The 25223-nt window shown below is 45.2% G+C and overlaps 1 protein-coding gene across 2 annotated transcripts in view; it reads left to right on the top strand.

Annotated features, from left to right (window-relative positions):
• The window catches only part of LOC8042426 (mitogen-activated protein kinase kinase kinase 7), a 34007-nt gene that overhangs the window by 3795 nt on the left and 4989 nt on the right, over positions 1-25223 (top strand). Inside the window, exons 3-14 of one of the 2 annotated variants that reach the window (XM_029994364.2) lie at positions 1374-1442; positions 1532-1577; positions 5436-5571; positions 6521-6645; positions 8207-8335; positions 10678-10735; positions 11755-11876; positions 13707-13834; positions 14743-14905; positions 18960-19154; positions 21417-21478; positions 23118-23233. In XM_029994364.2, the coding sequence (XP_029850224.1) occupies positions 1374-1442; positions 1532-1577; positions 5436-5571; positions 6521-6645; positions 8207-8335; positions 10678-10735; positions 11755-11876; positions 13707-13834; positions 14743-14905; positions 18960-19154; positions 21417-21478; positions 23118-23233 (1349 nt within the window). The remainder of the gene's footprint in view (positions 1-1373; positions 1443-1531; positions 1578-5435; positions 5572-6520; positions 6646-8206; positions 8336-10677; positions 10736-11754; positions 11877-13706; positions 13835-14742; positions 14906-18959; positions 19155-21416; positions 21479-23117; positions 23234-25223) is intronic. The other variant, XM_029994365.1, reaches the window with a different exon arrangement.

Below are 25223 nucleotides of genomic sequence, written 5' to 3'. Positions count from 1 at the left end.
AAGGGAGCTCTGCTGGTTCCGTCGCGCATATTTGTCTCCAGGGGCCTCTTTTGTCAGGACACCCCTTAAATAACTCTAGGTGCTACACAAAATATTTCCTTCGGTACACAGTGCTAAATTAACATCCCATCTGCTATTTTCGAAACATGGACACTGACAAACTGGTATTGGTTCTCTTTTTATTATATTACATGTATACAAAGAAGAAGAATTGTCAAATCACGTTGTAAACTCTCCGTTTATCTCGCTATGATAATTATAAAATTATAGCCACGTCTCCGACTGGAGTGTGTGAAACCCCCTATAAGGTTTATTATTGTTAAATAAAAAACTATAGGTTTTTTTTGTTTTTTTTTGGTCTTATTTTTATATTTATTTTATTTTCCTCCAGGGCCAAATAACTTCTTTCTTTTTCATTTGAAAACAAATTTCAAATGGCTTTAATGATAAGCTGCATGACCCCCCCCCCCCCCCAACTCGAATTCGCATGGATTTACGCCACTGAACAAGGGCAAAGCGTGACTTGTGGTGTGGTGAAAGACAAAAACTGTTCTGCTGGCAAAAATCTCTAGGTCTCCAGACATTTCATAGCTATGTTATCAAAGAACACCAGCTTTAACCAGTAATAGATCCATGGAGATCTTTCGACTCAGAAGTTCATTAACCGTTGCTTGGGTTGCTTACCTGGGCGCTAATATTTAAAATAGGAGTGCCGTTGCGAACTGGTGCAAAGTATTTTCTATGGGTTACGAGACATTGCTCCGCTCCATGTTTTTATCACGGTGATGTAGGAGCAGGGCAGGCCACTACAAAGGGAGCATTTTTCTCTCTACCAGACATTTAATACTTTTTTCTATTTGTTTACCCCACAACATTTTGCCCCTTTCTCGAAGCCAGTCGCTTTATAACAGTGTCGCCACTCGAGATCTCGACACACCTGCATCGGCCCCCGAGTGCCTGTTGAGTGATTCGCTCTTTACTAACTATTTATCATTTTGTGTTTTGTAATATTTTTGTATTAGCGTGTCTAGAAAGTTATCGTGCTTATTTTTGTTCCTTACTTGTAGTGTTTTTGTGCGAGTGTACCTATCTTAAGACCACTGTGGTTGTTTTTGGGCACTTTAAATAAAGATTATTATTATTTGCTTAGTCTAGATTCCCGATTACATGTATTATTATTTTCCGACGCTTTCCGCGCGGGCATGTCAGAGTGCGCTGAATCACACTCTGTCTTGCAAGTTGCACGCTGTGCCGCCAAAGAAATCACCGGAGCAAACGAGGCGTTCCCTGGTCCCACACGTCTGCCAGCACACTGTGCAGGCAGTTCATAGCCGTGCGTCTAAACGCCCGTCTTGTTCTATTCTTGGGTGCAGGTGCGACAGCTTTCCAGGGTGGACCATCCTAACATTGTCAAACTCTACGGGGCCAGAGTGCGTCACCCTGTGAGTTTTGCCTTCAGTTTGTTCAGCTTTGTTGAGCAATCTTGAGTGGGTGAAAGCATTGTCACCTCTCGTATCGTTCTCCCCTGCAGGTCTGCCTGGTGATGGAGTATGCTGAGGGGGGATCCCTCTATAATGGTGAGAATTACTGCTCGAGGTTGGTTTGTCAAACTACGGCCAACTGGTGGGGGGAAACCTAGCAATTTTCCCACCTCCGGCCGTCGTGTCTAGTTTAACTCTCTCTAACCGTGTGGGAAAAGTGGTCGTTTTTGAAAGATGGACAGAACACTTTTGTAAGAACTGCTCAGCACATTGCTCATTATGATACATAAATATTTAGCCAATCAACCGCTCTTTAAAAGAAAGGCTCGCACTAATGTCTGAAAAAAAGTTTGTCAGATTTAATTATTGAATTTGGAATTTGTGCGAAAATTACAGCAAAAAGCTTAAACATTTGGGGCTATATCCGAGTATGCAATGATTACTAAAAATCCTGAGTATACTGAGTGTTTCCTATACCCAACATGATCACTTCTATAAGTTAGAGAGCTCTAGCTGATATTGTGCTTTTTTTAGTCCAATAATAAGTGTTTATTTATTATTATTATATATTTAAAAAATACTGCCAGCCATGAGCCAAAGCAGGAGGATAAACTGTAAAGTATAATAGCATCCTGAAGCACTTACAATCACAAAGAATGGCATAGCATCACACCTACAATAACAAAGAATTTGTAAAACTGGAGACATTTGCACTAGTTACAATGTTAGTTGGCAGGCACTTCCAGTGATGAATGGATTTAACGAAGAAAGAGTTCTTAAAATTGTCTGTGTTCAAAAGTGATAAGGGGTAATGTACTTGGTGTGTTTGGTTCTAGTTGCACAATCTGGGTTTTCGTGGTGCTTCCTTGGTGTTATGCCATTTCAGGTGCATGACTTCCAGAACACCATTTTTATTACAAGGCCTTGGTTTGTCATAGTACTGCCAAAAACAACCATAACAGCAACTGTTATGGCTTACGGCATATTTCAAATGTGTGCCTCAGTTTAGAAAGCTAGAACGATGCTCTTCAACAAGCACCTGTCAATACTCTGCTCCTCGTAGATAAAATGCTGCTGTAGGAAATCAAATCAAATGATCCATTATAATACACAGTCCTCACTGCTGCTGTCTAAAAACCAAGCAGTGAAAGAAGTTAAGTTGTGCTATTGAGGGCTGTCTTTTTAGTGCCAGCAGGGTGCCATGCATGTTGTGCTATTGAGGCTGTCTTTTTAATGCCAGCAGGGTGCCATGTTTTGCAAGGGCCTCCGTCGTGCATAGATTTATTTCTGATGGCCGACTATAGCTTGCAGAAAGCGCAAAACAAAATTGAGACTGAAGCTGTAGTTCTACGGCTATCCACAAGATGGTGCATTGTGTTCCTGCGACCCAAATTGGAATTTTGGCGGTGCACGGAAACCATTGGTCACTGGTGACTGATAACCTATGGGCTTGGTACGAAAAGTAATTGCGCGGACAATCATGCATATATGGAGCTATTTTTGCATGATGCTTAAAGTCACGATTTTGAAAAAAAAGACTAACACATTAATATTTTTATCTATGCAACAAAACAATGTGCCAAGCCATCTATTACAAAAGAATGCTTCATAATATTTGCTTTATTATCCAGCGCAGAAAGAAAACGCACCCACATTTTCGCACAGAAATGCATTAGTCAATTTTAAAGTCAATTTTAGACTTGTTGCCATCTGCTTGAATTTTAAACTGCACACTAGCGCCAACTGAACCTCTAGCATACAATATAATAACAATGCTAGGGACTCGCAGAGCACGACGTCACATGGCACATTCTTATCGCTGGATTGGCTGCATAGATCGTAGCATTGGCCTCTCAACATTTAAAAGTGAAAACGCAAAGTGCGGCAGCTAGACATTGCACAATGCCGTGGCACCACTACGTCGTACATCCGTCACCTCTCACGAGTTTTATTTTTTCTGTGGTGCAACAAACAAATTGCACATAGACCGTTTCTTGGCAAAATTTATCTCACCAATGTCGGGCAAACGACGCATGCTGTGAGTCGCCTTCCGTGGAAGCTCAAGAAAACAACAACAAATGCTCTGGCTTGGGGCATTTTGTGCTGGTGTCGCCATCTCGTAGCACATATTAAAATAAATCTAGCGAAATCTGTACTGTAAAGTTTGTTTACACAAATATGCAAATACCACAACATTCGGTCCTCCCTTCAAGCTCTTAAAATTAAAATTGGAGACATCTTTAGTATTTTTGAAGATAACGTAATAAGCTGGTTAAAGTTAAACATTTCTAAAACCCAAGACGAAGGCTACAAAGAGGGGACAAACACAAGACGTCTCAAACATAGTTACTTTGCTGTGCTTGAGACGTCTTGCGTTTGTCTCGTCTTTGTAGCCTCCGTCTTGGGTATTAGAAATGTTTTATCTCTAGTATGTACAGCCATATGTTTTTGCTATCTTAGAACTAATTTTAATTTTAAAATTGCTTTAAAATGCCCTTAAAGCTGTCTTATTTCTAGATTTTATTAAAATCCTTCAATGCTATCAGAGCAAAATTTAGAAGCTGTACAACCTTCATTACTTCCTTATAGTGAACCTCCAAAAGAATCAATACTCTCCTGCATTCCTGAAACTCGGGTTTGTGTAGACAAAGTTGCCAATTGAATGACATGTGGGTGAATCACCCTTAAATCATGACTTATATCTTGATTGAAATTGTTTTTAAAACAGGACCAGTTTTAACATGATGATTTAAATTGAACCTTCCCCTCGAATAATCCCTAAAATCGTTTTTATTTACCGTTTTTCTATCGTTTTATGCTTTCTGTGTGCATTTGTTTTGTATTTATATCAAAAAATCATCAAGCAAGAAGTGCTCTTCTGGGCAAATCACAACATTGGGTTTGATTTCTACCTTCCACTTTGTTTGTCAGTTACATAGCATCCTAGTACAACAAAATCAAAATGCAGAAGAAACAAGAACTAGAAAAGGAATGCCCTGTCGTAATCACGTCAGAATGCGAAAGAAAAATCAAAGCTTCTTAACTAACAAAAAATCAAGCAGCTTTTGTTCTAATACAGCAGGAATTACATCACCAAAAAGTTGAAAACTTTACTTTACGTTTACAGTAATTTTGTATCCCACATTGGTTATCAGTGATCAGACGAATTGATCAATCGATCTGCCATGTTGAGAAATACATCTAGTGGTAAAGAATCACTAGTTTCTAGCTTCAGCGATTTAAATCATATTAATCTGATTTAGATCAAATAAATCTTATTTAAATCAAATAAATCTCATTTGCTTAATTTGTGTCGAAGAAATATTGATTTCTTCCACCCTGGTTTAGACCCTCATAAGCACCAACTGTTGTAATTTCCCGAGAGATAGCCTCCCTAAAATTGAGAGCAAATCTGGTGAAAATAAGGAGTGGGCTAACTTTCGGCGTACAATCAAGGAAATTTTAGATCACGTTTTCCCGCCAAACTTGTTACTGTGGCGAGGGTCAATGAAACAACGACGACTGTACTTCCCAGTCAGCAATGTTCGCCTATATCTCACTATAGCTAACTAGCCGCATTTATGCCAAGGTCAATATTGATTCAAACACATTGATTACTAGGAATACGCTATCTTTCGGTGTTTAAAAGAAAATAACAAATCAAGGGAAAAATAGGGGGCGGTTGATCTTTCGGGATAGCACAGTACATTGCACCTCCCTGGCATTCATAAACACAATTAAAATATACGCCACCATTACTGTTCTCTTTCTCGGAAAGTACCGGTCTTACTTGGCCACTTGAGGTGGAATAGACTACTCTAAATGTGTCTGGTTTCCCAAAGTGTGCAACAGTGTCTAAATGCATGGACGTATTCGAGGCAAAGTTTGTGCAAGCATCCAAAAAGAGCACTGGTACGACCCTTTCTCATGGCTGTGTCTGTTTGGCCCGTCCAGTGCTGCACACGATGAAGGAGGTGCACTACACAGCTGCGCACGCCATCAGCTGGATGCTGCAGTGCGCCAAGGGAGTCGCCTACCTGCACAACATGAAGCCCAAGGCCCTCGTCCACAGGGACCTCAAACCCCCCAAGTAAGTTGCAGACAAAGACTGTCCCCAGTCGGTGCCTCTAGATAAGCTCAACAGAGCAGCCGACGAGCTCTGTGTGACCAATCGCGGGACCTAAAGTATGCATCACTGTGGCAAGGAGCACAATTGGTCGAGATGGGGGGGGAAGCGGAAAACGTTCTGCGCTCCGACTTCGTCCAAGCTATTGATCATGCTACTCCAATAACTCCCTTCTCAGGCCCTCATTTTCAGAGAGACTCCACTCTTGCACGCAACGGCAAATTCTTACCAAGTAATGCGTTAGGCCACTTAATAGGCATGCACTCACAAAAGGTTACTTTCACGTATTTGGTTTAGAACCTCGTCCATAGGTTCTTGAGTGGACCACGATTAAGAAAATGCATGATCTGAGTGTACGAAACGACCGATAACGCCATTGGATGCCTATAGACGAGACAAAGCAATTTTCCCATGGCAGTTTATTTAGTGCTATCTTTTAAGGCTGCAGATAACTATCATATTTATTCAAATATAGCCCGCTACTTTTTGGGGGTATCTATTTTCTAAAACTTGATTTATTCGGGCTGGCCCTCGAGACTCGAGCCAACTCCAAGAAATCGATTAGTTTTGAAGAAATTTGTCCCAAAAGTAGCGATAGTCAAACAAATCTCTGAAAACCTAAATTTCTCTCGCAGCATGCTTCGTAAACGTGCAAGGAACAAGTTATATGTAGTTGTCACTTGGCAACAGGAATTGTGCATGCGATGGTGGATGCTTCACTCATTAATCGTAAGCCAGTTCATTTCAACGCTGAGGTGACTGTTGAAGAGTATTACAGATGCTTATAGGGGTCCTTTTTCCGCTAGATTTCTAACGGGCAAAATTTAGGCAGTGTGTGAATTGAACAATGCCAGACAGTGTGTGGTGGGTATACCCCGGTGGGGCCACTTTGATGCCGCCCATCTTCCTACAGCCTGCTGCTGGTCAACGGAGGCACCGTGCTCAAGATCTGCGACTTTGGCACGGCCTGCGACGTCCAAACGCAGATGACCAACAACAAGGGCAGCGCAGCCTGGATGGCTCCGGAAGTCTTCGAGAGTGAGTCTGCGTTTTTGCGGAGCTGCGAGTGTGGGTGGCGGTAATCGGAGTGAACAAAAGCAGAACTGCAGGCGTGACTCCAGCCTCTCTTCTAAAATGCTAGGAGTGCCGTATCAGTTTAGGTGGATTAGTAGTCTCTTTGGTAAAGTCTCCTTTTTTCTTTTGTTTTCATTATACTCAATTCAGAAAATAAACTGCAGCATCTTTAGAACCGTGGTATACCGAGAGATGTCTTCCCCTGAAAGGCAACCCAAGCTGGCTTTAGGCACAATTTTTCTGTTTATGCAAAAACACCTCAAGATGTCTCACTCCTAAAAGCCCAGGTAATCTCGTCAAGAAAGGGGTAGCTTTTGCCACCACAGTCATCTTGGTGCATTTGTCGGAAGGAAGCACCTAAGCACTTCTTATGAGTTCTGAATGCGAAAGCATGAATGTCCAATGGAACGCCGCGGAGTGATCCGCGGAGTTTTGTGGCGCAAGCAATGTGTTTGAGTTGTGCTGCGGGGTAAGTTTTAGAGTTTTAATGCGAAAGCATTAACTGGTCTCATGGAGCGAGCTGACTGAAGCGCAAAAACGGCTCCTAGTTTCCGCCGCGATCCCAATAGGAGCGATTCGCCTTCGGTTCCATTGGCTGGCGCGCGTCGACAAGGCTCCCATTGGCCGCTGAGTTTCTTCAGTACGCAGCAGACGACAAAGGGAGCGGATGAGCGGTTTGCATGCTTTCGCATTCACATCTCGTAAGAAGTACTTAAGTGTACCTCAAGCTTTTTGTGATGAAATTGCAGCGGGCTAATTTTCTAGAGTTCCTTCGTTCGCATGTTGGCTGTAGGCCTGAAACAATGGGGTGTCCAGACGGGCAGAAACCCCTTCAACGATGTGGACACTAGGGGTGGCACCATGTTCGTCGGCGGCGAGACGAGCAGAAGCACCGCCGACGATGTGGATGATGGAGGCGACGGCATGTTGACCGGCGGCGAGATGAGCAGAAAACTCAGAGCGCGCGCCAACGTGTCCATTTTAACCGGCGCGGGGCCCATAGTGGCATGAAGTTGCGGCAGTTAGTTTTATAGGCGCGCTGCCACGTGCAGCGGCCAATGGCAGCCTTGTCGCCGCACGCCAGCCAATGGGACCTTTGGAATCAGGGAAACTAGGTGCCGTTTTTGTGCTTCAAACTGATGACGTCGGCTCACTCTATGGGACAGTGCTTTCGCATTAAAATGCGGGTGCATGTGTTGAGGAGGCATTTCATAGGGCACAAGTTTTTGCTAAGATGCCTGTATGATGCTGCCAATGCATCATTATTCCCCTTCCAATTTATATGACTGCTCAGCAAAGGGTTTATCGCAGGAACATGGGCTCTTCCTCTGGACTCCACCGTGTCAAGCAGTCTTTCACTGCCTTTTGGAAACCGTCCTAGGAGGAAATTAAAAAAACTGATGTGTGCTATACATACAGACCGAGAAAAGTTTTGTGCAAGCTGCGTAGAGTGCCAAGAGACGTGCCCATGCGGATACAGACTCGGGGACTTGGGTCAAGCGAGTGATCTGTTTGTGCCCGCCAGGTTCCAACTACACGGAGAAGTGCGACGTGTTCAGCTGGGGCATCATCCTGTGGGAGGTGCTGACGCGGCGGAAGCCCTTTGAGGACTGTGGCCCCCCGGCCTTCTGCATCATGTGGGCAGTGCACCAGGGTGAGACAGACTCCCTCTTCCCCGGCTCGTTTGTTGGCCTTGGTGATCGACACGACCGCCTCGTCTTGGAAGCCATCGAGGACCAGGGCTCTAGGATGCGGCCATGTGGCATGAAACGAGCAAAAAGACAAAATGATGCGAATACAGTTAAACCTCGATGTAACGAAGTCGGTAAAATTCGCAATTTACTTCGTTACATTGAAATTTCGCTAAATCAAAATTTGGCTTTAGCATGCAAAAAAAAAAAAAAAATTCCGAAACATTTTCCGGGTATGAAAACTCACCGAAAATGACATTTATTTAGGGGCAAAGTAGTCCGCGAGTTTTGCTTGCGCCTTGTCCGACAGTAGCAGCGGCGTCATACGACGTTCGAGCGCCCAGAGCGCTTGCACGGCATCTTGCTGCCTATGCGACGCCGTGTACCTCCTCAGTACGTCCATTGCGTCGAGCACTTCCCGAGTGCTCGTGATCTCAGCACTTTCTTCAGGATGGCGTCCAAAACGTTTGCTTTCTCATCCAATAAAAGAACTTCACGTTTCCTTATGCCAGCAAGCACGTGAGTGAACCGCCCGGTTGGAAAATAAAGCTGTTTAGTTTAGGCGGTGCCAATGTTTCCAACCTACACAGCGCTTTTACCCGCACAGTTTACTTGCCCCCTTGCGCCCACAGTGTGCTTGCGCCTTTGCTTTACATCACGGTCCCAAGACGATAATCGGTCTTCTCGGTCTTCTCCTTGATGGCACTGCCCGTCCGGTCGCGCCATATCGCGCCATCACGTCGCTCCCCCGCTGAAGTTGGCTCCCGCGCTACCCGCGGTACAGTGGTTTATGATGATCAGTGAATGTCAGTGGTGATGCTGTTATGCCGTGTAAACTTTTTGCTCGGCATTTTCTGGCCAGCCCCGCAGAATCCGCTTTGCCGCATGCCTCGCCGGCGCTACCGGCGCCGCATCCTCGGTCAGCCTAGGAACGTTGGAAGGCCTGTCCCCGTGAAGTAACCTATCAAAGCGCTCGCGTTTGCGCATAATTTTTTTTTTAACCATAATTTTTTTTGCGAAGTTGTTTTTTAGTCTATTTATTTATTGCCTTCTATGGCAATGGCGCTTCGTTATATTGAAATAGCAGCAAAATGGACTTCGTTATATAGAGACTAAAAATACATGGGGTCTATGGGCAAAAAATTATGAAAAATAAAATACTTCGTTAAATCGAGGATTTCGTTACATTGAAGTTCGTTATATCGAGGTTCGACTGTAATAATAAAAAAAGCCACGAAAAACAATGTGATTCTTATGTAAGAGTCGGGCACGCCGTAAGCTGCGGCAAAGTACAATGAAGTGATAAATGAGGCAAGCAATTTGCGGCAAGCCGATGGCACACTGCCGAGATACGTAGTGACAATGTGGCTGGAACGACTTCTGCACTTTCTTTAAGCGTCGTAGTAGTTGCGGCTTGCACTCAATTTTGAAATCTGGCTAGAAAATACAAAAATGTGTGGATTAATATCTAAGAAACCATTGCCTTTTCTTGTAATTTGTTATGTTGCTCTGGCCTCTAAAGGTAATTGCCATAATACTGCAGTTGCAGTGTGACCCATAAGAGCAATAGTTAAAAAGCTAGTTAACAGGTTTGAGTCCAATCGTTCTGATCAGGAGGGTTCCTTATCTTTCCGCCTAACGTCTGCTGAGCCCCGTATACGTACGGTGAAGGCGGCATCCACGTAACTGTTACTCCCTTTTTTGTAATAATTTGTTTTCATTAAAAGATATCGCCCTGTTCATATGCTAAGTGGGTTGCGATAGTTCTGCAGAAATTAGTTATTTTGCGTGGGCCAGATTGAGCAGGTTGAATGTTTCACAGAAACTGCACTCACTCATACGTGCAGAATCTTGGTGTTGAGCTTTGTTTCAGTGAGGGTGCCAGGGATATGTCTGTGCTCTTTTTTTTACTTAACGAAAGATTGGCTTCTCTCAGAGCATTTACTAATTTTCCTGTTTATGTGTTGAATTTGGAGAGTAATTGTATTTTCTTAAGATCAAGCCTTTGTTAGTTTATTCAATCAAACATTTCAGATGCAGAACGCATTGCTTCTTCCTCTGACATCAAGATCTTCTATGAACTGTTTGTGCAGTGTGCAAACTAAGTGCACAACCGTTTTTCTTTTTTTCTTTTTTCTTTTTTTTGTAAGGTGGGAGTGGGTGCATACAGTGGCAGAAAAGCAATTTTGCTGGAGTTTCTGGATCAGTTGGCTCGATGGTCAAAGACTGCGTCAGACTTTAATTAGGTTGACTTAGCTTCCGCCCTGGAGGTCCCAGATGCTAAGCTGATGTTCTGTGCATTCAGGCAAGAGGCCCCCCATGGTGAAAGGATGTCCCCTCTGCCTGGAGAAGCTCATGACCAGGTAACATTCAGGTCCCGTTCCTCTGGCTCCGATCCCAGTCTTTGGTTTCCCTTGGTTGCTTCATCAAGAGTTGTACTTTGTCTTGCCCAGCCATGAACTACAACCAATGCCTAGCCCACTCACCAGCCAGTTAGATGTGGCATATTCCTCCGCCGATGTGCCCATTTGAGCAACGTACTGCACACTTTGTGACCGGTGTGTGACTGGACCTGGCAACCCGTAACTTTGGCTGTAGTTCACCGTAGGCAGAAACAAAGTATGATGAGATCGATCTTATTGTGTTCTCTCAAGCAGCCACTTGCCACAGTAGACGTAGACTGCCAGAAGACATTCGCAGTAACAGTGGGAATAAATGTGTGATCCAGGCGCTGAATCAGTAGTAGCTTGTGCTAAAGGTGCCGCAGCTCGATTTCACGGAGCGAGAGCTCGCACTGTGGATTCGAGGATGAAAAGTTTAATCTCTACTCCTACCAGCTTTACTGTGAAGGGTTATCATACCGGCGTGCTTTCGTGTCTGCACTACCACATAGTGTACATGGAAGTGTGTTGTCTACTGGCCAAATTGTACTTTTGCTCCGGTGGCACGTCTCAACTCCTTCGCCGGTCTATTAGCGTGTGTAGAACAAATTTTAATTTTTAACCGTATCCGTATGACCTTTCATTTCTGAAAAGGGCTAATCCTTTTAATGTATCGTCGTCGCTAAGGCTAGCTTCAGTTACAGTTTTAGCTTTCTGTATTTCGTAGTATATTTAATTCACCCGAGAGTCGAAAGAAAGGGTAATTGTCCCAGGTTGTTTATTCCGATTGGGGCTATGTAGTCGCTGGCGGGATAAGACCAGCAGGCAGCTGGTTTTCCCATATCCGTCTCGAGCTGCCCACTTTCGCTTTGGCGTCTTGCGAGCTCGTAGCTCGTAGGCGCAGCCGTAGCTCTATGGAAGACAGTGAGTGTGTGTGCTGGAGGTTACCGAGACAGGGTACCTGCGCATCCGGGTCGTCCAAGGTGCTCTCCCACTCGCAGCTGCTGGTCCAAAGAGCCCTCGCTGCGCCCTCCCATGGCACAGGTGGAGAGAATCATGGCCGACCTCTCGCAGTACTTCGAGGGTGCCGATCAGCCCATCTCCTACCCGGTGCCCCCCGAAGGTGAGGCCCGACCTCTCGTTTCGAGCTTTGCATAGTAGTTGTTCGTACACAAAGTGTGATGCAATTGGCCCACCGTCCGTATTCTCGGCGAGCGCCACGCTCAGTGATTTAAACGGACCGAGAAATTATTTTGACGCAGAATGCATTTTAGGGTTGGTTTTAAAGTCTAAAGCATCGCGAAAAATTGTAACAGAAAATGTGCTAACACGAGCACCTGTCTGCGCAAAAATCATTTTGTCCAGGAATCAAGCCAGTGAACTTCCGCTCGGTAGTTCTATATTCTACCCCTGCCCGTTTCAGCGGCCGTACACATACTCGTGCAGCCACAAATGGCAGTGCCTACTAAGGGGACGCATTACGGACGTCTCGAAGCTCATGACGGGCCTAGGAACGACAAAAAAAAATGGCACAAATATGTATTTTACAGCATCTCTACTCGCTGTATAGTTTGTTTCGTCTTACGTCAGCACAGTTGAGGTCTCAAACACATACAACCACAAACACGCATAGTGAAAGTGCAAGTCATGGAACATTTGCTGCACTTGATTGGTTTATAGCTGATAAAAGAACACATTTAGGAACATGGACGAATGCCACAATGTCACGCTTTGATGCCGTTTGGTTGGTCTTGTCGGCTCGTAGCGTCGGCTGCTCTTTAACTTGAGGTGAAGCGAAGCATTGAAATTGGTCGTGAACTGCTCTGATTGGTTGATGCGTTGGCGGGTTCATCGCCGACATTGTCTAAATTTCCACGCGATGTCGACGATGTCAGGAGCTAACAATTGCGAGAAAACATTTCAAAAGAGAAGGATCATGACCACTGTGATCAGACGGAACGAGGGTCTTTTACTCCCAGTAGGAACCCTTGGTTATCATATCTGCCTCATGCCTCCGTGCCGCCTCTCACCAACACATGTGCGTCGAGCTTCACCGCTTGGCACCGGAGTGCTAGGGGCAGCGGCCGACATGGGCGAGCGCGGAAGGCTCGGGAATTATACTCAGTACTATTGCAGGTTTACCTTCTTTGATCTTGATTGTAGGTCGATCTCCAAGTTTAAAAAACTGTGCCAAAAAAATGTAAAATTTTTTTTTAAAATGTTGAGGTATATTTTATTCAGCAGTCGATTAAAAGACCACCAAACTTGAGCTTCACTCTGGTTGCAATGCCACTATAGAGCAGTATCACTTTTAACGCGCAAGTGTAGGCTTTCATAATATGCATGAGTGGTTGTTTTTGCAGTTTATCATATTAGAGTCTTGAGTTTGGAATATTCCTTAAAGTTAAAGGGATGCGTTTTTACTGATAGACCCGTTGGTGGGTACTCTGTATTGTGCTGGCTTTTTGAAGAAATTATATTTAGAGACTAAATAAACTTGCAGGTGTAGAAGCAGGAGGGGAAAGAGGCTTTATTTCAACTGAAGTGTTGCGCTATGATTCATTTTTCAACCATTGTTCAGCACCCGTTGTAAATGGAACCTACTATAACCAGAGCCTTATTTCTAAAAAGAAGGCTCTGTGATCCTTTTGTGCTTTATCTATTCTTACCAAAAGGAATATGGTCTAGTATCAAAGAGGAATCCTCAGTCATTATCAAAGAACTCATTTAGCAATGCAATCAATTTTCATTCTCAAGTGACGCGCTAGCAGATGTTGCTAGCGCATCTGCTAGCACCGTGAGCCAGTATTTTGCCGGCTACAAAACCTGCTACAAAAGGTCAAATGCCACTTCCGTCGCCGCTTCCCCCTCCCTCAACCACAGCTAGCCGGTGTTGCGGGTGTTGGTTGTTCAAGGGGCGAAATGTTGAGGGGTCTTGCGGGCACTCTTGCAGCAGAGGGTGGGGACACCGGCAGTTCGTCGGCGGGGCTCCAGTACGCCATGTCCCCCACCTCGAGCTCCTGGGGCTCCCAGAGGCAGGCCACCTCCTTGGCCGCTCGCATCCCAGAAGGCACGCCTCAGGTGAGCGTCGTGCCGGGCGTTGTTCCTACGTCCCTCGCTTCGTTCGGAGCACTAGCGTCCGAGCGACGTTCTTGGTGGGACCATTGGAGTGGACACACTTGGCACGCCTTACAGGAGTTCAATTCTTCGCCTAAACGACCATCTCTGCGTACGGGCAGTATATCGCTGTACAATTGATTGTAATTGCTTTTGTGAACTGCATTTTTGGGCTTCTTTTTACGGTTAGAGCGTTTTGTTGCTTGCAAGGAACCAAACCCTGGACCTCGCTCGTAGTAGGCGGGCGGAGCAGCTCGGAAGAATGTCACTACGGCTGCTGCATACCCGCATCGACGGAAGACGTCTGTCGCCCAAAATGTCGAGAGAGGTCGTGTGCACGACCGCGTAATTGTCGTAGGGCGCATCATCGCTTAAGCTACAGTTACACGACCAGTATTAGTGATCACGTATAGTGGTCATTACGTGATCGTGCAACACGATCACATAATGTTATCACGTTACACGACTTTGCACAACGCGAAGGTCGCACAAGCACCTTATGTGGCTTCGTGCGGCATTGTGGTCGCGCGAGCACGTCATGCAGTTTCACGCGACATTGAGTTTTTAATGAAAAAATATTGCAAGTTCCCTTATTTTGTCCACACAAAGTTGAGAGATGCTGAATACACGTATGTCTGTCTGAGCCTCTCAAACGAGTCTAAAAGCCCCTCAAAGCCTATTTGAGCGACATGCATGAATCTAAAATTTTTAAGCAGTCCATACGACCATCGCACACCTGCTTGTCTAAGAGCACTGGATAGCCAAGGAGGCTAAGGCACACACAACACACTCTGCGTCTCTTAACACTGACGTCTCGATCCTGGCTGTGACGGCTGCCGGCGGGACGTTGACTCGAGCCCCGTGCCTTGCAGAGGCCCGAGGCAGTGCCGCAGGTGAGTGCGCCGGCGTCGCTGTCGTGCAGCGTGGAGGACCTCTCGCAGCCTTCCGAGGGGGCTCTGGAGAACGGCTGCCCCCCCAACACCCGGCCCAAGAGGACGTCGGCCGACTTTGCCCTGCTCTCCAGGAACCCCAAGGGCAAGTCCTCTGTTTGTCCCTTTGCAGAGTATCACAAAGAGTGCAACTCCAAACGCATCGGCTCATGTTGCACCTTGGAACTTTTCCTCTAGCCCAACATCTTTGTCGTTGGGCTAGAGGAGCACTAAAAAAGTAATACTATAGAATTTCTCGTTGGGAATTACGTGTAAACAAAATAAGCTCGGACTACTAACCACAGAAAAAAACGGGTAGGCTGTAATGACATGGCCGCAAGTTTTAGGCATGATGTCTATGGTATGTGCCGAGTCGACTGAAATGATACGCGGCTGTCAAATGTAACATTTATTTTGATGTAATTGTATGAATGGAATAGAACACAAGTATGAATTAGAAGACATCATTTTGTTAGTCACAGAATCAATTGAACGGGACAAATATTGAACACGAGTTAAAGTTGTACTACTGTATAACATGCAAGAGTCCGAACAATACCAGTGTCAGACACATTGCAAGTGTATTCACTCAGAAGTCATACAGGAAATTGAAACAAGTGCAGATCGAAACGCGACTTACATTTGATTTTTGGAGACTAAACTCATCGGTGAGCACACGCCATTGATTAGGGGACGGTGGTAGGACAGGTGCAAAGTATATTGGTGTGTTTCAGCAGCGATGTGGCCTCACGCCTCCCCAAGCCTTAACCGACATGCACGTATAGCACTGGCTCCAGGTTCGGCTGCCGCCTCCCCGTGCGCCGACTATAAAGTTAATGGGTCTGTTTGATTCAGCCAGAAAGTTCTGAACTAGTTCTGTCCGAGTTCAGAGGAGTGCAAGAGTTGTGCAGTGGTGGCGCAGAACCAGTGCAGCCACCACGCTAGGACTGGTGCTGTGATCGGCTTCTGCAGCGGAAGCACAGGGTGTCATTTGCATCTGTTGGTTCTTGTTTCTTCACGCTACGTCGTATGCTACATTTAGTTCTTCACAGTTTGATGAGACCATCCGCGTTTTTTTAGTTTTAAAGTATATCAACGAAATATTTTCTGTGAATGTTTCTTTATTCGAGTGTACTAAAAACGTTTTCAGTACGAAATGCATTTCTGTCTACATTTTGAACGGTTACCGGCCGCCTTCTATCATTCATTAGCGTTTGTGTCCTTCTGCTGCGTGTGCCACTATAGAATATACAGGGAGTTTCCGAGAAATGGGAACCATGTTTTTTTGGCCCGGGTAAATAAACTATGCATCGCAGAAAGCTCGAACTTCGTGAGAACCGCAGACAGCAGCGGACACAGCATGCAGCATTTTGCTGAGCTGCTGGGGCTTGCGATTCCCGTTGTACTAAATTGCTGACCTCTGCGATACCCCGTGTCTCAAATAGCGACCAGGCTCTTTACCGGTCTTCAAACCATAAGGCGCTCTATGGTTTGAAGACCGCTGGCTTCGCTGCATTTCCATAGGAGTTAAGCCTTTTTCTTTCTTTACTTCTTCCTTGGGTAAGTTCGCTCTTTGCAAATTATATAGAAAAAAAGCACCATCAGTGGCCAACGCTGTACAAAATCGTAACGCGATAGGTTAAGAAACCGATTCTTGCGATCGATTTAAAGAGCCTGGCCGCTATTTGGAACACGCGGTATATCGGAGTTGTCAGTCTGCATCCAAGAGGAACTGAAGGCAGGGGCTATCAAAAGTGTAATACTTTTCCTGTATTTTCTAAGAAGAATATCAACACTGAATACCCATATAGCATAAAAAAGAAACCATTTATGTGAGTCAATCTTTTAACACTTACCAGAGGGAGGCAAACCTGCTCGAGCTGAAGCGTAAGACGCTTTCAGAATATTATATTCGAGCCAATTCCTACCCTCTGCTAGGATCTCGCTTCCGCATCCGCCACAGGTATGTTACTTTTATCCCTGAATGGAAATGTAACCTCCATCTTGTTAAACATCGCAAACATTTGAGCAAGAGCTCCGAAAAATCAGAAATGGCACCGTCAGCAGAGACGGTCAAGGAGTGTCGTCTGCTCTTGTCTGCTTCTGCACGGACGCTGAACTGACTCCGGAGCCAGTGCTAGGTGCCAAGGAGCTGGGTCTTAACTCATTCAGAACTGGAATGAATCGAACATGCATATGTGCCGCCATGCAGCTTTTGGTTGAATCGAATGCACCAGTTCTTGCACTGTTGAACTTGTTTAGCCAGTTCTGGCGAATCAAACAGACCTAATATAATCATCTAGAGCAGGGGTTCTCACTTTTTCATCCCAGGGAACCCCAGCAAGCCTCGAAAATTCCCAAGGAACCCTGCCCCTCCCCCCCTTTTCTTGTTGCCAACTGATCATGCTGGGCAATAAAGGCATTTAGATAGTGAACTGAAGTTTATTGCACCGAGAGGATAAGGCTAAATGGAGGACAGACCTAATAAGAAGGCAGAGGGGTTAACCTGGGGCACAACGTAAAGTATATATGCATACTATTAGTGCAAAGAGTGAGGTTGCTTTGTCCGCAACACCAACTCAATCCATGGCTCAGTCCATGGAAGGTTAAACAAGGGGGGGGGGGGGGGGGGGGGGGGTGCAAACTGCAATTTGGGTGCTCGTGGAACCCAGTTTGAGGACCCCTTACCTAGAGGAAAAGGTCCCATGCATTCGGCCCACTTTGGAACGACAAGCATAGCGTCAGGGTGTAGACACGGACACTGGTCGTCCCAGTGGGGCGGTCCCGATGGACCCATATCGCTCGCAACTCACTAATAAGTGCAAAGAAGTAGAAAACCGTTGTCTGTAGGATCTGTACCTAGTTCTTTTCGAACTTACTTTGCAGGAAAACACCGGAATTGCGCATTGTAAAAAATAAATAAAGTTGAAAAGCGCCCGAGCAACTTCAACTCGCCGTGGCAAAACTGACATGCATAACCTTTCGTCTGTTTTCTTTTTCTGCTTTTCTGTCGCTCTCTTTTTCATTCTTTCTCTCAAGACCATCTATGTCAGCCTTCGAGATTTGCCGCGTTCTGCACCCGTCTTCACCCCCTGTCGCCGATCAACCTGTATTTCACTGCCTCTCGAATCAGCTATACAGTTTACAACAGCAACGGAAAACATTTTATGACGGAAGAAAAAGGATTGAAAGTTGTATTATTTTGGAAATCGTCGCAGATAAATGCATTTGAGTGGTTGATTGAGTGTACATAGCCGAAGACGCTTGCATTAACGAGAAACGCTTTGTGCAATGGCACGTCAACGTAATCTATGGAGGGCTCACTTATAGGGATTCGAAGTTCAGAGCCCGGAAGTATGTCACGTGGAAGCACCCTATAGTGAGATCTATTTCCGTTACATAAGTTTGCGTACATGGAGCCCTTTGGGCAAGACATCATGTCAAAAGGGCCGTGCACATTATTGTGAATGTGTAGCAGTTGAGTTCTCCATACTGAAACTTATTTTAGTGAATTTAGTAATTTAATTTCTGCACCTTTTCTGTATGATTTTCATTCATCTCGTACCTTCAGAACGGCTGTTTGAACAGAATACTATTCCTTTATTGCGAATGTTCAATTTGACTTCATATGCTTCTTGATACAATACATGTCACCAGAAAACACAATATATGCAGGGCCAGAACAACTTATGAGGATCAATCAATCCCTCAAAATTTGCCCACACTTCTGAATAATTTTTTATATAGAAAGGTCACGCAACAACAAAACAAAAGGGAACAACAACGAAAAGAGAAAAACAAAACTAATAGTAGAGCACTGCAAGCAAAAAGCAAAATCTGCGCAACGCCATCTTAATAAAAGTCAGCGGTACAGAATGACAGGGGACAGCATTATAAAAACAAAAACACGTAGCACAGGACTTACAGGTGCACCAGCGTGTCATCTATATCACTGCGATTCGAGCAATACCGTTATCAATAACGACGGCAGTGTAAGGCACGACAAAAATAAAGAAAAAGTGTACCTCCACGGCTTTCAACGTGCCAACGCTTTAAAGCTTCGACATTACAGATTAGATATTCAATGTCTAAGTTGACACAACGAAGGATGCCGACACAGCCGTACGGGCGACGTAACCTCCACCTGCGGTGTGTTTCAGGGCAGCACCGGCGGACGGGGTCAATGGGGTCGGCGCAGCAGGTGGTTGTGGCGTCCCCCCCCGCGGACCCCCCCCAGGCCCACGGGGGCGGCGGGGACGAGGTGGCGGCCCAACGACCCAAGGGCTGGCAACAGAGGGCCACGCCCCCCAAGGGGCCTGAGGGCCCCCGGAAGACCTCCTGGCCGTCAACGCCAGGTCGGTCGGGGAACCGGACGACACCGGGGCCACCACATTAGCTATGCCTCGTAGTAGCGTCAGCCATCGCGTCGCTTAAAGGGCAGCTCCTGTTCACTTTCAGTACTATTAAGAAAACTCCAGTTCTTTTTAGTATCACCTGGAAAGACCATACGCCAAATATTCCTATCTAATACTGCCTAAAAGTTGATGAAACTGGCAAACAAAGTTTGTGGTGCACGAAATTACCAAAATCTGTTAATCCTAGTGGGCGAGGTGCGCCGTAGTCAACGATGCAGTCAATACTACCGTGGCGGCACGGCCTATCCTGCATTACCTACGTCATGCCCGGGGCAGCTCTGGCCGCTCCATAAGATTTGTTTTCTTCTATTGTGCTTTTTTCGAGCGAAGCCTACAGGCGACGTTAGCAGCACACTCATCGTTGGCCACATGCTCCCGTGCAAGTGCGTAACATCGACGGAAGCGTCTGTTGCATTCGCGAGAGTAAGTTTGCAACGTTTAGCACAGTGTACCTCTAGAAACCCGGCGACATATCTACATGAGGTTTACTGAATTTCACTTTCTACAGATATTTTCAACACGAGCCCTCGGGAAACCGTGTCTTTTTCTGCGCTAAAACAGCCTCCGGCCACTGTAGTGCAGGCGTCGTCGGGTGTAGCGGACTGCTTATCATAGCGGACGACATTTTCGATCCTGCGCCGAGCTGCGCCTAACTGCCTGGTACTTGACATCACAATTTGTACCATGTGGTTGGAGCATGGCAGTGATGACGCACGGGCAACGTTGCCCGCCGCAAGCAAGGTTTCGGTTTCAATTTGTGGTGAGCTTTAAATTAAGGTTGCGAAAGAAATATTATGTTTTATTGGAAAGTAATTACATAGAATCGTTTATTGCTACCTGAGGATATCTAATCAGTCATTAACTCAAATTTCTTGGAATTGACCATAGTTGCCCTTTAAGGCGTCATGAAAAGAAATATATCTGCCGGATCTTAATTATTGTGACATATTTGTAGAACCTAGAGGGAAGCTCCCTGGGAAAGCGAGATTATCTACCAGTAAACAAATTGGAACGATCAGAAGATTGATTGTGGGTTGTATAATAAAGGACAAGGATTCCAAGTCGACAGATAGCTTGGAATTCGGGAAAAACATTTTGTGATCCCTTTAAAATCTGGTTGCCAGTTATCTGGAGCTTCATCTGAAATTGAGGAAACACTGTTTCATCCTCCAGAAATGTGAAAATGGTCCGCAACAGAGCAACACGATATTGCTCGTCCTTTAGGCTCATTTGATTTACCTGCACCTGCTGCACCAGTGCAGAAAAGTGTAGGGCAGTGTACTTCCGGTGTTTGTATTGAGATACAACCGGAAGTACACTGCCCTACACTTTTCTGCATCGGTGCAGGAAGTGCAAATAAATCGAACAAGCCTACTGTGTCAAAAGCTGTGGAAACTGCATCTTGGAACCTAATTATGTTATAGCCAAGTGCACCCGCTCTGCGCTAGGCAACCACCACGGGAGGAACGGAGTGTCCATACTCTAGGCCTACTTAATGGCTCTGGACCAGTATGCATTGCACGCCCTCGAGACCGGTCACATCACATACGCGTGCCATCCTTGTCTGCCGCATTTAGGTTGCCAGAGAGTCTCGCAACCTAAGCGGGGCTTGCGGACTTCAGTCGCAAGCCGGACTTTAGTCTTCACGGTATGCTATTTTTTTTCTTTAAATTCAAAATAGCCATTGAGAAAACCGTAAATGAAGATGATGCCGAAACCAGCATTCAAATTTCCGTGCGCTCTCCAGTGATGTGACATCACAAATGGTACAGACTTTCAGGTTGTGCAGGTAGTTTTAAACGGAGTATGTCGACTGTTTTTTGCGTGCTTTTCGGTGAATCAGCTACCGAGCATTCTTTTCCCACCATCCCACGTCTTGCAATCAGTTGGTAACGTGGCTTATTGCTCATTCTGTACCATTTCTGTCCTCACTCTTCAATGTTGCCAGTAGGGTCTCCCGATCTGAGAAACACGATGAAAACGAAATTCTAAAATTCAATAACTTCGCGGAATATTTTTCTTTTCACACAATGCTTCGGGAACTGGTACAGCCGTGTCTATTGATGTGTTGAGCCAATTTTGAGGCAAATCGGCGACCATGAAAAAATCGCCGGAGTACCCCTTTAAGTACTGCTATGCGGTTGATTTGCTCCTGCACTTAATGCAACGGAACGAGGTAGCTAATTCACATCGCCTTTTCAGAATGCCCCCAAGAGGTGGACTTGGGACTGAATGCTCACCTGTTGATTGAGCCAGCACTGCAGGTTTGTGTCCGACTTCTTACTGAGCCGAGCTTTTGACGGAGAATGCAAGGTTGCTATCGATGTCTTTCTTAAAATATACAATACAATTTACAGGTTCTCAGCCACTGGTGTTTTGAGGACCTTTTTTCAAACGACAGATGTGATAGGGGATCCCATTTGCCAGGAGGTACGGGAGGGTATTGGACGATTACGATGACAGAAAATTAAATGTAGGAAACTAAGTGCGTGTAAACCAACTTGAAAGCTCTGGAACGGAGAATAATCAACCCTACTCACTGAGCACGCATGGTTTGCTCTATTTAGCCTGCTGGGACAGCCAGCATCAAGGGGCCCCAAGAGGGCCTTTGCAGACCTCACAGGGTCCGCAAACCCCCATTTGAGAACCACTGATCTAGGACTACAGTCAAATTTCTTAATCACAAACTGTGCCAGCACCACTGAAATCTTTGTTGTAGACGTCACTTGCTTTAGCTAAAAAATTCGGAACATGCAAAATTGAAATGGATGTCTGTGTCCGTAGTGGCACATCCGTGCATGAGATCACCACTTTTCCGCGTGGTACTGAAGGGTCAATGCTCCAAAAGGAGGAACAAAAAAAAAAAAAAATTAGAAAAGAAAAATGGAAGTGGAGCTGGTGCCTGTTCAGAGCGCTTCAGTTCTCGTGCACCTCAACCTTCGGACATGTCACTAATGTGCTTGGATCCTACAATTTATTTTAAAATGATTACTTTGTACCTGGGAAATAAGTAAGTCATCATTTATACCTCACGAGGTTGCATGTTTTAGTTCCTAAACATAAATACACAAGTTTGTCGTGGTGGTCTTGTGGACTCGTTTAGTCCATTAAACGGACGCTTTTTTAGAAATGATATTCTTTTCAAAGCTGTTTAACCATACTAGAGGAAGTTTCCCATGTCGTGCCGTATTCAGTATCAATTATACTTTCATTAGCTATCAGTTATATGAAGTACTATAGGTATGTTATAACAGGCCCATTCTTTAACAAATTGAAAAAATTACAGTATAACCCTCTGTATAGAAAAATTATGTTTATAAAAAGCTTGGCTATTTTAATATTTCTTTCGGGTAAGGAGCTTACCGCAGCTTGCTTCTGCTAAAGTTATGACCAGAGCCTTCGGTTGACTTGCAAGGACCTCGCTGCGACAGACACGGTTGGCACAATGGAGTGTTTTCCTCCGTACCATTTTTCATTTTGTTGCTCGGGCCACGGGTTTTCAGACAGGGTTTCTAAAAGCGTTCCCCAGAGTACCTTTGTTGGTTTGCCGAGCTCCCTTTTTTTTTTTAACTGTCCTTGCCCCGAGGAAAATGTTTTCCCAGTTTAGGCGTTACTTTGGTGGATCTAAGCAGCCCGTCGACGCGCAACGACGAGCCCAACACTCCATAGCATCGTGCATTACCATTTACGAGGTCCGTCGGCTCCCAAACTGCTTTATTGCGTCGGTGCGAATACCTTGGCCATCTGTTGAGCCAGGCGAGGGTCGAAAGGTTTGAGGACCCCTGGCTTAGCTCTCCGGACGCGCGCCTTTCACGACGGCCCTCTGGTTCCGAGAGGGAGTCAAGAGACCTGGGACATTGCCCACTCATGCCAACAATGCCTTCCCCCCTGTGCCCCCCGCAGCCCCTGAGCCCGGCACCGAGCTGCCGCGAGTCGATGCAGATCTTCAACGACCACCGGCGCCTGGCCCAGTGGCACTTCAAGCTCCAGACGGAGATCTGCCTGCTCAAGCAGCGCAGGTCAGCCGCCCCTTTCACGGCCGCGAATAACGTTGCGGCGTCATTCGACACTGTGACACCGCACGAGGCGTTTCCTTCTTAAATTTAGCGGAAAAATGTCTCGCGAAATTTCGCGGGAAAATTACGACGTCGCCCGACGGCTTAATCTCTTGTTAAGCATCTCGTCGTTGAATTTAGCAGGAAATTCGTTACGTCCTGCGATGTCTTATGACGTGATGTCACTCGAGACTGCGACGTCGCCTGAAGCGTTCTCCGTTAAATTTAGTGGGAAAATTGTAACGCCACGTGACTATCTGATTTTTGTAGCTTTGCCAAATTTAGATTAGTGGTGGAGAATGGTTGTGTGTAGTCTGCGTGCGTTTGGGCGTCTCGGTTTATTTGCGGGATATGGCAAGGAATCGGCAATGCCGTTTGAACTGTGTTGCAGCATCCTTCAGTTGCATTATGTTTATTGAAGCGTGACAAGGCTGCCGTACAGCAATGAAAGGTCGTTCGTTTGTGAAATGCCACTACCATGCAACCTGCTCTCTCGGTCAAGGAATACAAGGTCAGTCAACAAGTTTGCCTCGTGGATTGCAATATTTTTTTTTATTTCCTTTAAATCTTCGGAAGCTTCCAATCAATTCTTTTTAAAATAAACTTCAATCTTGTATAAATTATGTGAGGGAATGAAAATCACTTCATGGTGTTAGCTATTGTAAACTACTTGTGTACTTTGTTTTAGGGTAAAAGCTTGAACACACTTTTCCCGCTATTTATATCCCGAGCAAGTTTTGTAGAGTCGGATTAAACCCAATTTCTTCCCCAATGTGAAGAAGTGATTCTTTCCACCTTTATGTTGAAAACTGTTTGGAGACATCTAGAAATGGTTTTTGCAGTATACTAGTACTGATATATACGAGGCAGTAGTGATTGGAACCGCTTAATTCCAATCAAAAACACCAGCCAGCATCAATCTTTAACATGAAATAGCATTTGTTTTCTTCTGTAAATCTCCTCTGTGGATTATTATGTATGGCATTTCGTTTATTGTAAGGAAAAGTGCAACCAGGAAAATGAACTACCAAAAATTTATAAGGCAAAAATCTCATTGTTTCTTTAACTTCTAGTTTGAAAAATAAAATTCAATTTTGGCTTTACAAACAGAGCATATCAATCATATTTTGCGGTGAATAAACTTTTATGACCCACAAATTGAAATCAGTGGCCAAATATCAATCACAGAAATGGATGTTCCAGAATAATTAACATCTGAGGTCTAGGAGGTCGTTTGCCTCCAATCGTGAATTGCCTCCAATCATAGCCTTTGGAACGGGCGGTAGCTCGCGCCACCTGCCGAATTTGTCCGAATTAACCATAGTGCGCCGCGTTCCCTCCGAATTAATGATCGTTTGGTGCCATTAACCAATACACATGTTTGACGGGACCGGATTGGCAGTTCAAATTATCCGAATTTCCGAATTAGCGGGGGTTGAATCAACGAGGTTTTACTGTAAGATGATAATTTGAAAAAGGAGACTTCGTTATAATCAGCTGGGGTTTCTACCCCCTTTCAAAGTGCACATCTTTTTATTAATCCCGCAAATATACTTTTGTTTGCTCTGTTCTGCAACTCGTCATTCTGGTTTCTATGGATCTGGCACTTCTTTTTGGTAAGCGCTTCTGGAGGGTGTAAAGTCCTACCACGTAATCCCAAACTGTATATCGAGGAAATGGTTTTTTTACACGTTACACCTCTTGTAACAAGCATCTTTATTTACTTATATCTAAGGTTCCGTGTTTTCCGAGTTTTTTTTCCTTCTATTAATTCGGGGCTGTTCTTTTGGGGGGGGGGGGTATTTTTCTCTAGAGATTCAGTGTTTTTGCACGTCTGACAAATATTCAGCATTTATCGCAGCCTATGTCAAAGAAAACAAGAATAGTGGTTGGATTCCACTCCCTTCTGGGAACATCATTGGAAAACATCCCAGGGTCGACGAGGGAAGGGCAC

This window comes from Ixodes scapularis, unplaced genomic scaffold (genome assembly GCF_016920785.2).
Source record: "Ixodes scapularis isolate PalLabHiFi unplaced genomic scaffold, ASM1692078v2 PGA_scaffold2__306_contigs__length_199485367, whole genome shotgun sequence".
Taxonomy (NCBI): Eukaryota; Metazoa; Arthropoda; class Arachnida; order Ixodida; family Ixodidae; genus Ixodes; species Ixodes scapularis.
Note: the sequence above shows the minus strand (reverse complement) of the source record. Positions and strands in the feature narration are given on the sequence as shown.